The sequence below is a fragment of the Colletes gigas genome, unplaced genomic scaffold (genome assembly GCF_013123115.1).
Source record: "Colletes gigas isolate AHSC1104 unplaced genomic scaffold, ASM1312311v1 Colletes_gigas_Sc00007, whole genome shotgun sequence".
Classification (NCBI taxonomy): Eukaryota; Metazoa; Arthropoda; class Insecta; order Hymenoptera; family Colletidae; genus Colletes; species Colletes gigas.
The window spans coordinates 5,280,584-5,293,276 of record NW_025106636.1 but is presented as its reverse complement, the minus strand read 5'-3'; the positions used below and the strand labels follow the sequence as shown (position 1 = coordinate 5,293,276).

The window sequence follows — 12,693 nt, the reverse complement described above, 5'->3', positions numbered from 1 at the left end:
CGCTCTGGAATCATAACAATGCGTTTTCAATTAGGTAGCCGATGAGTGGAGTGTCAATTCGTACGTAATTCATTCGTCCTGATGCACTTGCAGTGAAAACTAACCCCCTCTAGGAGAAACTTTTAGAAAGTAAATAATAATTTACCAATGAAAAAGTAATTCAATTACAAATCACCACAATAAAATGAATTTTGAACATTTTTTATGTGTGCCTCTTTAAAATATTCCCTCTGTAAATTTTAACCGTATCTGGCATCGCTCGAGACGCTCGATTAGACTTCAAGTGCCTCTTAAATTCCAAATAAATTCCACTTGTTCGGCTACTAATCCTCGAACGTCTCGAGTTACGTGTCAAAGGCCGCCCGTTTGGCGATGATGTCCGAAACCACGGATCCCCAATAAAAGTCGGCGATATCGGGCGTATTCGCGCGAAAGCCTGAAAGGCAACGAAAGGAGGAGGAACGGGGAGGTCGGTGAAATAATAGTAGGCTGTAATAGGAGGAAGGAGTGAACGACTTGCCCTCATGTGTGCGCGCGAAGAAGCTGTTGTTAATAAGTGACGCGTGTGCGGCAGCTGGTTTTACGTTTTTTGCCCCGCACCCGATTCTCGGGGTTCGACCGACGAAAGATCGGCCTAACCACCCCCTCCCCCCTCTTCGTCTTTCTGCTTTTCACTCCGTTTGCTGCACCTCGGCTCGGAATATTTCTACAGTCTCAAAGGGATGCCGATGCCCGATATGCGATCATCGAATTGCCGAATAGATCAACACGGGACTCACGGGAGGGCCCGGTGGGCCCATTGCGTGAAAAACGTGGCGAAGATTTTGCGATGAGACCCACTGAAAGGTAACAGGTACAGTGAGGAAGATGAAGTTATAAGAATGGGTATCAGGCCCTGAAGTTCGACAATTTTTAAGAAACTTTTGATTTAAATATGTTAGAAATTTATACCGAAACTATTCGTTGTATGTAAACGAGAGAGTCGTGGTAGGGCCCAGTGGGCCCATTGTATGACAAATAGAACCCTGGCTCAAAGAAAAGGTATCGAAACTTATCGTTGTAGGAGTTATATAAAAGGGCCCAACAGGGCCTGATTTGCGTGGTGCGAGAAAATGTTGGGAAACTGAGGGAAGGAGCGCGGAGACAATCCAAAACATGATCGTTCTAGGAATGTGCGGTAAGCGGGCGGAAAAAAGGACGGCCACGAATTGGAAAGAGGCACGAAAAAGGGAGACGACAGACGTGCGCGCAGATGTGCCCCGCGCCCTAAGTCAGAGGACCGAGGGAGAAGGTCGCGATGCAGAAGACGAGCGCGTCTCTCTCTCGAGGGGGAATGAAACGGCCACGCGAGTGGGCGGCGCGTACCCTTCTCGTCGTGCTTCTTCCCTTGCTCCTCGCGGGCAAGAGAGGCCGGCAAGGGTGGAGGGGAGAGATCCTCTCGTCCGTTGTAGCGTTGTCTGCTGGAAAAACGCGGCGATGTCTTGTCCTGGCCGATAGTCTTCGTGGAGACGCGGGAACGGGTGTAGTCGGACCGGGGCCTATCCTCTTATCTCGGGGTCAGTTACATCGCGTGGCGTGGACGCGTTCACAAGGCCACCCTGCCTCTTCATCGTGATTAAGATCGCTGCCGCGCGTGCCAGGCTATCCTGGAATCTGCCATAACCGATAACAGTGGATTAGGACCTCGGATCGTTCGTCTTGTAAGTGAGGACTGTGATACTTGATCTGGACCAGCGACGCGTTAATGTGCGATAGCTCCACAGTGTTTCATGCATGCTGAGTGTAGAGTGGATAGTATCTCGTTGTCGCAAAGACATTGACTTCCTCTCGTAGCCGGTTACCGCAAAGTTCTAACGTCTCTGACAAAATTTTCAGACTTCACTCGTGCATCAAGATGCACCTCGAAGACTTCCACGCGGACAGGAACGAGGAAGACGTTCAGCGCGCCGTGTCAAGAAGCATCAAGCAGGAGGGTTTCAACTCCTTGCACCTAGCTCCGATCGCAGCTATGAACAGCAACACTCAGCAAGCCTGTTGGGCGACCTCTCACGCGGACACCGGTGTCTCCTCCCCCATAATGCCCAACAACTGCAGCCCACGGGAGTACACGGACTGGGAGCAACTGACAGCCGCGTTCCAGTACCCCTGTCAGCAGTACTCCGCCACGGACAGGTCACCGGGAAGCACGGGCAGCGAGGCGACCACGCCGACCTGGATCAACATCGTCCACAGCGACGCCTCCGACTGCTCGAACGGAAGGCTGCCGCCAGTGGGTTCAGCGTTCTCCTTCTCCCGCAGCTTCTGCAACACGGTTTACCCAGAGTACCAAGGCTACCAAGACTACCAGGAGTACCAGGACGACATGACCGTGTCCTTGCCCCTCATCTTGCACTCGCAAGCCGAGGTTCAAGGGTTCACCGGGTCCATGCAAACCGCTACGGACGAGTTTGACCTCAGTTTGATCAGAGGCGACCCCACGTCGCTGCTGAACAACGTGGACTCGCCCTCCTCGCCTTCGTCGACCTACCTGGAGGAACTCCAGGACCCGTTCTCCAATCTCAACGGGTCCTGCTACGCGGTGGGACACTTGGTGTCCGGTCAACAGTCGGTCTCAGCGATGACGTTCATCAACGACGCTGGTTTAGGCGATGGTTTTGGGAACCAGGTTGTTCTTCCTAGGAACGAGGGACTGCTGCTGACCGATCGACGCGTACCTGTGTCGAAGGCTGCGTCCGAGACGGAGAGGCGAAGCAAATCCTACGGTGAGTTATGTTATTCGTGCTTGTCGGGGAACCTGAAAAAAGTGTATTGAATTAGAATGGTATTGGACGTGCTATAGGATTTGTTAGGGTTAGGGTTAGATAGGGTTGTCCTACATCAGTGCGTCGTCAGACTCCTGATGAAGCTAGTGTCGGAATGCTCAAAACAGTGTCATCTGCAAGAAACTTAAATATACCATTTTTAATTGCAGATATTAATTTGTGTAACTTGTAAGAAATATTGTGTATTTAATATAATTTTTATTAAACGTTTCTGTAAAGCTTGAGCTTCAAGTAGATAGAATCTTGCTTACTTTAGGGTAGTTTAATTAATTAGCGTAATTTTTTTTAAATATAAGTCTCTGAGGTAGCATTACATTATTAAAGTTTTCAAACGCGTTCGAACCGGTCCAAACTCGTCCAACCCGGTAGTTTGTCGTACCCTGATGCAGTCGGGAACTCACTGAAAGGAGGAATGTTATTTTAAAAAGGGGAGAAATAAACACAGACCAATTAAGAAGCACGAACCTCTCTCGAGCACTTCCTAACAAGCGTCGCGACGCATTCCAGACTGTTCGACGGCCGACGACAACCTGACGTCGACGTACCAATGCCGATGGATAGATTGTGGCTGCGCTTTCGCGGAACAGGAGGGCCTGGTGCGCCACATCGAAAGAAGGCACGTCGAGTCCTCGTCGTCGAACGCCCACGGGCACGGGAGGCGAGTTCAGAGGGACAGGGACAAGGACAAGGACAAAGATGGCGAGGGCTTCACTGGCGCCGGAACCGGACAAGACGAGTTCGCTTGCCTCTGGCAGGGATGTCCGCGAGCACGACCCTTCAACGCCAGATACAAATTACTGATACACATGAGGGTCCACAGCGGAGAAAAACCCAATAAATGTCCGGTACGTACTTCTCAACGACGGATCTATGGATCACCAAAGTCGAGTCACCGGACGTAAACAAATACACGTGGTGGTATTTTGGCAGAACAGTTTTAATATTAATATAGTGGAACTATCAGTGTCCCCACCACCTTTCTTTATTAATTCGGATAGTAGATTATTATTTACTATTTTTCTTAACGCAAGGTTTTTGTCCTGGTCTATTTTGTTCGTTATACTACTCGTTTGCACGAATTTCCTGGACAGTAACAACCTGAACACCCTGTACATGATCGATAGTGTACTATCGTACTTTGATTAAACTTATCTATGCCACGACTTATCTGTTAGTTCGGCCTTGAACGACTCGGAATAATTGCACTCGAAACACAACTTCCTCAAGAAAACGAATTTCAGTAAAAATTGTCTGCGACAATTTACTCCTCGTTTGATGTAATTATTTTATTAAAATTAAATAAATTTTTATGTTACTTAAATTTTCTTTAATCTTTCCAGTTCACTGGATGTAAAAAGGCATTTTCGCGGCTGGAGAACCTGAAGATCCATCAAAGATCTCACACGGGGGAACGACCGTACGCTTGCCAACATCGCGGTTGTTCCAAAGCTTTCAGTAACAGCAGCGATCGTGCAAAACATCAGAGAACTCACTACGATACGGTACGTTTTAATCAATTAAATCTCCGATCACCTAACTAAACAATCTATTATAACAGTATGTAACTTAACAAACTCCAGTTGCTAAACAAATTTCCTATATGGAAGAGCAATAAATTTATTCTGGATTTCATATCTAACTAAAAGAAATTAAGTCTAAATTACTACATATTGCATACACTTAATCGTTACAATAATTGTGTTCATATTCGATGGGGAATATTTTAATATCCCAAAATGGTTTTAAACGCAAGTAATTATATTACAAAATTTTTTTGTATTCAGTTCCTGAACTAGTTGTCTCTTGATACGCGTATTTACATAACTATGCAGCTATTCCAAGGCAACAGAGTTAATTCGATGCCGTATTAAACGGTAATACATACTTGCGGTTAGGATTAAATTACAACTGAATCATGTTGGAATGTGGTGCAAATGTTTAAGCATAAGTCTTGCTTATTCCAATGAATTCTGTTGGTTTACAGCGTTTGCATGAAGATATTTATTTAAATTTGCAGAAACCGTACGCGTGTCAGGTGGCTGGCTGCGGTAAACGGTACACGGACCCGTCGAGCCTCAGAAAGCACGTGAAAAATCACTCGGAGCCCGCGACGCCGTTGCCCAGCCTGTCGGAGTCCAAAAATCCCGCCAACCCGGCGAACGCGCCGCGACGCGATCTGATTTCTACGACTTCCAGACAGCAGGCGCAAACGGCGTCCACCTTCGTCGCGGAATCGAATTATCGGTCGTATAAGTCTTCCGAGTCTTACGCGGACGAGGACGCGGACCTGTTCCAGACGAATCTGTGTCAAGTCGATAGGATTTCCATGAACCTTGAGAGCAATCAAGAGTATGTCCCGATCGAGTCTGTGAAACGTTTTCTCATCGACGACGTCAGCTGCTCGCACGTGGACGGCGCAGGTAAGGGATACATTAGCGAGAGTCAACTTACACCTAAAAATTAATTTTAAAATGGTATATTTATAAACAGTAAAATTGGATTTCAATTATCAAAATAATCTCCGTTAGCAACGATGATGATCCTCAAGTATACGTCCACCTGAAAAACCATTGTTACATAATAAAAAAAATTAATAGTGTAAATAGTAGGATAACGTGCATCAAATATTGTTCACAAGCTTCCCGAAGGTTTTACGCGATACAGAAAGTAAGATACGGGCAAGTAAAACGTCCGCCATTGTGAAATAGTTATTTTTGGAAGCTTTTCGACTTCTGGTACGTACCGTCTCGGTCCCATCGCTGGTCGGCGTCGTCCATAGTCGGAGTCAGTGCTCCTGAACCGTGGGCAAGGCGGCGTTTACAGAAAAAGTCAGCCAAAGTTGTTCTTGGTACGAATACGTTATTGTATCGCGGTCGCGCGTGCTGCCTTTTTCTGTCCCGTTGGTGAATGGCCGCGTGGTAACGACGCCGATGACAGTGCGCTAGCCCCGGGGCTCCTCCATGCTTAATCTCAGAGGAGGTTCGCCGCTTTATGCCTTTACCCCACACCGAGTCTTAAAATAATATTCCCCGAGTTTTTTGGCCGGAGCACACGCACGTACGCACGCGCCAAAACATACGACGCGGGCGCACCGCCACGTGCGACACACGCCGTATGCCCCTTTAAATTCCATGCCCCCTCGCGGCCGCGATTTTATTCATCGGAATAAAAATATGGTCGATCGGACCCAGAGGGACCCGGAGTAGGAGCCATTATACACGAAGGACAATGTTTCTGTTACAGGATACTGCGAGGAGGACGTGCCCGACTTCCAGGAGCTCGGCTCGGACATCGAGCAACAGTTCCTCGAGCTGAGCAGCCTGGACGACGCGGTGTTCATCGACGGTTAGGCGCACTATAGCGAAGCAACGAGGACAAGTTGGTTTCGTCTCGTCGTTATCCTCGTTCCTACGCTGTAATCGTGATTATAAAAGACAGAGGCCTCCCGCCACACGTGCCATACTTCCAAAGACTCGTTTTCCCTTTTTGTACTCAACTTTTCTATAGCCGCTGTTACGTTCGACGGAATCGTATATATTTTTGTACATAGGCATTTTGTATATATTATAAGCAAGAAAATATAGAGATTTTGATTATCATTTGTTTTTCACTCTCTCATCCTACTTGATACTATTGTTCTACCTCACCCATAGTACCATTCTTCTGCGAGAAGAAGGTACAGCGTGTTTACATCCCCACTCCAGTTATTGATTGAAAACGGTGACAGTCAATCAGCGAACTGCAGCACGAGTGGGGATGTAACCACACTGTGCCTTCTTCTCGTGGAAGAACCATACATAATTATATTTGTTTCAGAGTAAAACCGAAGTGTTCAAAATAGTAGTAAAGAGTTCAAATAACCAGGTTTGCTTTAACGAGTCGTTGGAGTTTAATTGAACGCTCAACTTTCATCTTGAATTTGTTGAATGCCAAGACCTCTTCGTCGCAAAAAGATTTTATTGCCGATACGAATGCAGTCGCATTTCTAATACAGAAAAGTATTTAAACGTACACCATAATAACGATGTCCCCTGACAGTGGAATTGCATGAAATATTCTCCAAGTCCGCCATGACAGTTCGTCCTACGAAGGCTATTAATAGCCTGCTATAACGACGTTTCGATTGGATAGCGACGCTGGCAGACTGCAATAGACTTTGTATAAAAAGCAACGACCCACTATAGAGAGTTTTCAGCCGGCGAAAGGGTTGAGCAACCGTTTATTTTCAAGCGGCGCTGCACTGAGTGGGCTTCGTCCCTTCCAGATTGTCGCAAATCAGTTTAAGGAAGTTGTCGAGCGCCTTCCTTTGATTCTCCTTGCTGTACACCTGGGAACGCAAGGAACGGAGAAAAGGCGATTAAGCTTTCGTACGATCCTCTCCGAAGACTACGTGCACGTGATGTTAATTACTCACTCCATTCAGCGTTATCGTTGGAACAAAGGAAAGGGGCGGTGTCAGGGACGCCGTTTTCTTCCCATTGGCCGCGTGGAGCTCCTTGGCCAGTGGGCCCGAGATACAATCCCTGATGCTATTCTGCGTCTGCTGACTCAATCCTACCGTCTCACCGCACTGGAAATGCAATTAATACTATTCGCGGACGTTGCAACCTTAATTATCAATGTTTAAACAATTTTTAAATTATACCCATAAAATTGTTTGCTTTCAATCGACCGATGTTCACAACGATGAGAAAATGTCCCCCAAAATGGGGGTGCTCGAATACATACTTTTCAATCACATAAAATTTAAACAAACTTCACTCTCGATAGGGCCCCATTTTTCACCGTCTCGTACGATGCAAATCGATCGAGGAAACTGTATTTTTTTTTAACGAGTCGTAAAAGCAGAACCAGTCGCATAATCAATCACTCGTAATGAAATGAGAAAGTTCTTGAACCCGCTTCTTTTGTCCGGTCCAGAGACCGTCGATCAACTAAATGTGAGATCCCCGGTGTATGGTTATCTCTTTATTGCGCAAGGAGTCGACGATGCGTTCAGCGATTATGGGACTGATGAATGCCCAGGCAATCATCGGGAAATGAAAAAAGATAAATGGCTACCTGGGGAACGGCCGTGGACGGTAAACTCGAGGTCATTGCGCAAACAACGAGGGCCTCGGTGAGCTGCTGGACTCTGTCGGCCGGTTCCTCATTTTGGATCGCGTGGATCGCGCATGCCTGGGCCATGTTCCCCTCGCACTCGTTGGGCCCGTGTTGGCACGTGAACTGCCATTGGCCGTCTTCGAGATTCTTCTGCTGCAAATCGTTTCGTTACCTTTGCATGAAATAGGGTAACCCCCAACTAGGATTCTGGCCATCAAAAAAATGGTGGCTTTGGACCGAACTGTTTACGATGACGCTTCACTTACCGATGCTTTTCCGTACGTAATGTAATTAACGTGAATGTTATTCTTCAAAGCATCGTACGACGGAGCCAGTTGATTCTTGATCCATCGCATGCTGTCGGGACACAATGATTCATAGTAGACGTCCACCTCAATCACCTGCTTCGATAGCCCATCGCCAGCCACCTGTACAATTATCGAGGAAATATCTGATAACCGTGTGCCTGTTTTAGGATATTCACCTTTGACTATAAAACGAACAAATTTCTATACTCTGTTCTAAACTTCGTTGATTAGTTTATACAGGGTGTTCGACCACGCCTGGGAAAAATTTTAATGAGGGATTCTAGAGGCCAAAATAAGACGAAAATCAAGAATACCAATTTGTTGATGGAGGCTTCGTTAAAAAGTTATTAATATTTATACTTCTGTTCGTACTGAATTTTTTTCTCGAAAATGGGTAGGATTTCGGGGATATGTCTATTCACCAAAAATGATTGTAATTGACCCCCCTAACTAAAAATAATTTTTTTAGAACGATTTGAAATTTTTTTCTCCGTCGAAAAATTTCACATTCTCAAATTTTTTTCTAGAAACTGGGTAGGATTTCGGGGGTATGTCTATTCACCGAAAATGATTGTAATTGACCCCCCTAACTAAAAATAATTTTTTTAGAACGAATTGACATTTTTTTTTCGTCGAAAAATTTCACACCTTCTCGAATTTTTTTCTCGAAAATGGGTAGGAATTCGGGGATATGTCTATTCACCAAAAATGATTGTAATTGACCCCCGCGACCGAAAATAATTTTTCCAGAAAGATTTGAAATTGTTGAATTTAATTGTTAATAACTTTTTAACGAAGCCTCCACCAACAAATTGGTATTCTTGATTTTCTCGATCAACGTCACGAGCAAAGTACCCGATGTTATCTATCAATTTGGAATGTCGCTAATTATATTTATCGATAATGTATTAATATTCGTTATCTCTGAAATTAAAACGTTGAAATTAAAAAATTTCCATTTGCCATTATACCGAAGCAGTCTTATTATTATCTCTGGATGACAAGAGTCTGATTAGATTCTTTGCAAACAAATAATGCCCGCGGTTTTGAACAATCGATTCCAATAACTATACAAGGCGGCTCATAATTGTATACCAATAATTCCTGGAACAAAATTACCGTGTAAAATGAAAAAGATTGCTTATGTAAACACACTATGCTAAGATTAGCTTTTGCATTAGCATTATTTTCCACTTTGCTACTTTATATTTTTAGTCTTTGCATATAAAACTTGTGCAACGAAGACGTTAAAAATAAAAGATTACGTAAAAACATTGTTTAGAAATGTGTTGGGCATAGTCTAATCTACAGCTGTGACAAAATCAACTAATTGCTCATGGTCGCCTCCGCCCCCCTATCGTGAATCACCCTAGATGTAAACTACACTCTTAAAACTATGCAAACTCGTTTGTCTGGAATACAAAGAATGTCGTTAACAGGTTTTCACAAAGATAATCTAAATACTTATTAATGTTCCTTGGTCATTATCAACGAGCGAAAGTATTAAACATTCCATACCTAAATGACGTTTATTGCTTCTACTTAAAGCGGTCAAACGATACAATAATAGAATACGCTCATAATACAATGATACACGATGCACCGTGCACTGTATTTAATTTATTATGCTCTGAAAAACAGTTTAAACAACACGTGTTCGCGCAACATATATCTTCCGTCTGGTTTACATTTTCTTTCTACACTAATAAGCGTATCAATTATGAATCATCTTGCATAGTATTAGAGCATCGATAATTATTCGTAAATAAATTATTATTTTTTTATCGTCGCGCTGAAAATCTTTTATTATTGTTGGAACAAAGAACCACCGAGTACATCTCTGTTGTAAACAGGTTTTAAATATTGCAGAACGTTCAGGAAGGAAAAAAATGATCGGAGAACCGGATTCCCTTTCATTTTAATGTCCACCGTCAATGTGCAGCGCGCCAAAATAGGAAAGTATCAGAACCCTAAATCGAACCGTGCAAAAGTATATACGAAACACTGTTTAAAAAGATACACTAAAATAAAGTAGTCTTGGACTTTCAAGGTTGAACATTTTTCAAATATCGCGTTTTATTACGCTGACATAATTAAACACGTTAATTACGTTGGTTTGCCATATTTAGAGATGTCCTCGATGTTTACTCAAATTACAGTGTGACAATTGGATATTTTTTATAATTTACTAGTGTATTAATATGCTATGACAGTAACATAAATTCAAGAGAAAAAGGAAAGACGATTTTTACTTTTAAAAAATACTACAACAACGTGCAACGCTTAAATTTGGAGGGAAAAAAGAAATATCTCCACCATTTTGTTTTACCATATTTAGAGATGTCCTCGATGTTTATTCAAATTACAGTGTGACAATTGGAAATTTTCTATAATTTACTAGTGTATTAATATGCTATGACACTTCTAATAACAGTAATATAAATTCAAGAGAAAAAGAAAGGCGATTTTTACTTTTAAAAAATACTACAACAACGTGCAACGCTTAAATTTGGAGGGAAAAAAGAAATATCTCCACCATTTTGTTTTACCATATTTAGAGATGTCCTCGATGTTTATTCAAATTACAGTGTGACAATTGGAAATTTTCTATAATTTACTAGTGTATTAATATGCTATGACACTTCTAATAACAGTAATATAAATTCAAGAGAAAAAGAAAGGCGATTTTTACTTTTAAAAAATACTGCAAGAACGAGCAACGCTTAAATTGACTATTTAAATTTGGAGGGATAAAAGAAATGTTTCTACCACCAGGAACGAGGTTATAAAATGAAAAGAGTGTAAATTCGAAACAGAATTGTTTGGAGAATAAATTATGAGGGAAATATAATTTATGGTATTGAATAAAAAGGAATGTTCTTGACTCACCGGAACACTGGCGAAGGCAACAAAGGCTAAAGCTGCGATTGCGCAGCTCGACGCGAACAGGTAGCACCGCATGGTCATTCTGGCCCGGTGATAAAGCGGGCACAGCTTTAAACCAACTTGCTTATAGCATCGTCGGGCCGATGCCAAGGAGGGGAGAGGATTTCGAAAATATAGAAGGGGCACACGCTAAGAGAGAGAGAGGGGGAAGAAGGGTTAGAGAGTAAAATGGGATAATCAATAATACGCTGTGCAATATTTTAAATGTCTCCGCACGATGCACAGTGTATCTTGCATTGTTCCTCCTCGCGACGAAGACTCGTCTTTTGGCTAATGCTGTACGAGAATCACGACGCGTTTCGTTAATGAGGAAGTTCAATGAAACCTGTTTTCTCGGAGCCAACGTCGAGAAATACCGTAGGGCATTATGAAATTTAAATGACCGTTTAAGGCAACTTTGAAAACTAGTAATTCTGGTCCAAAGCAGAACTGTCAGCTCCTAACGTAACCTAACAATATTCGAAACGATAAATCCATATCGTTTGCGTTAAACGAAGCAATACGAATGAAAAGCTATGTATCGCCAACAATTAGCTTATCTTGTTTAAATAGGCTGAGAGGTCGTTGACAACGTTGTTGATATATTTTTATAAAAGTTATTGAATCGTACGTGGTGCCTCCACGAGAGATACCACTTTTATAGTTTTTACGCCTACATTAGTCAGTTATCGGTTGATTCGAACTGTGTTTACATTTCGAATAAAAACACCGATGAGAAAACCTAGGCTAGAGGAAGGTACGGGTACAAATAAACAGACTGCACCGAGTGAAACGTTATTAACACATTTCTCTAGTTGCAACGTGGACGTGCAGGTTGTTTGCCCTCCGTGGGGAACGTTTCGAGTAACCTAACAATGTGTGAGTGAAACGCAGGTGTCTACGACTTTCTCGCTGAAAGTGAATGTTTTGTGTCACGAATCGCCGATGCACGGGCTGTTCGCGATCTACGTAATTGCGAACATCGTGAAACTTGATCAAAATTCACGATGTATATTTACAGAGCATAACACGAATCTGGCGCGTGTTATTAAACACAATAAGCAGGCTTGACTCTTTACAACTACTTGTGTATAAAATTCTCCGAAGCCAAACCTTGATTTAACAAATTGTGGACGTAACGAACAGAATTTCACGGGCCTGCGTCATTACACGCTTAATTTATTCGACCTTCGGTTCTTCCCTGTGTTATTTTTAAATTGGATAATTTCTTTAGGTCTCCCGCCTCGATCTAACACGTCCTCGGTAAACGGTGTTAATCTCTTGCCAGTATATATTAAAATAAACACGAAAGATTACCGAGCAAACCATTTTGCCTCCGAGTAAAATAAATATTTCCATGAACAATATTTTACACCGTGTCATAGATCGTAATCGATTAAAAATGGAAGGGAAAAAATTCAAAATTTGATCGATAAATGACAATGTATTCATCTATTCCTATTAGGTACTTTGAACATTAATTATTGTATATACATTTCCTTCGCGCAATGCGTTAGAATAAATGCAAACATCAA

At 42.9% G+C, this 12,693-nt stretch overlaps 2 protein-coding genes across 3 annotated transcripts; one reads left to right on the top strand and one right to left on the bottom strand.

The window, feature by feature from the left end:
* Window positions 1-868: 868 nt before the first annotated feature.
* On the top strand, window positions 869-6,299 carry LOC122396308 (protein sister of odd and bowel-like). Its single transcript, XM_043394585.1, has 5 exons — window positions 869-2,762; window positions 3,330-3,667; window positions 4,163-4,324; window positions 4,840-5,242; window positions 6,066-6,299. The coding sequence occupies exons 1-5, from the start codon at window positions 1,895-1,897 to the stop codon at window positions 6,170-6,172; spliced, it is 1,878 nt and encodes a 625-aa protein (XP_043250520.1). The 5' UTR covers window positions 869-1,894; the 3' UTR covers window positions 6,173-6,299.
* Window positions 6,300-6,761: 462 nt separating this feature from the next.
* On the bottom strand, window positions 6,762-11,232 carry LOC122396281 (gamma-interferon-inducible lysosomal thiol reductase-like). 2 transcript variants are annotated; one of them, XM_043394521.1, is made up of 5 exons: window positions 11,123-11,232; window positions 8,192-8,353; window positions 7,884-8,078; window positions 7,237-7,392; window positions 6,762-7,149 (listed from the first exon to the last, which is right to left on the bottom strand). In XM_043394521.1, the coding sequence occupies exons 1-5, from the start codon at window positions 11,198-11,200 to the stop codon at window positions 7,048-7,050; spliced, it is 693 nt and encodes a 230-aa protein (XP_043250456.1). In that variant the 5' UTR covers window positions 11,201-11,232; the 3' UTR covers window positions 6,762-7,047. The 2 variants fall into 2 exon arrangements, with proteins under 2 accessions (XP_043250456.1, XP_043250457.1); XM_043394522.1 differs by having other exon boundaries at window positions 7,884-8,075.
* Window positions 11,233-12,693: the final 1,461 nt, after the last annotated feature.

Excerpts from the sequence above, each read along its gene's own strand:
- LOC122396308 (XM_043394585.1), top strand. The coding sequence starts at position 1,895 with ATGCACCTCGAAGACTTCCACGCGGACAGGAACGAGGAAGACGTTCAG. Across the intron at positions 3,668-4,162 it reads AAAAACCCAATAAATGTCCG|TTCACTGGATGTAAAAAGGC; the intron begins GTACGTACTTCT and ends TAATCTTTCCAG. Across the intron at positions 5,243-6,065 it reads CTCGCACGTGGACGGCGCAG|GATACTGCGAGGAGGACGTG; the intron begins GTAAGGGATACA and ends TTTCTGTTACAG.
- LOC122396281 (XM_043394521.1), bottom strand. The coding sequence starts at position 11,200 with ATGACCATGCGGTGCTACCTGTTCGCGTCGAGCTGCGCAATCGCAGCT. Across the intron at positions 8,354-11,122 it reads TTGCCTTCGCCAGTGTTCCG|GTGGCTGGCGATGGGCTATC; the intron begins GTGAGTCAAGAA and ends ATAATTGTACAG. Across the intron at positions 7,150-7,236 it reads CAACGATAACGCTGAATGGA|GTGTACAGCAAGGAGAATCA; the intron begins GTGAGTAATTAA and ends TTGCGTTCCCAG.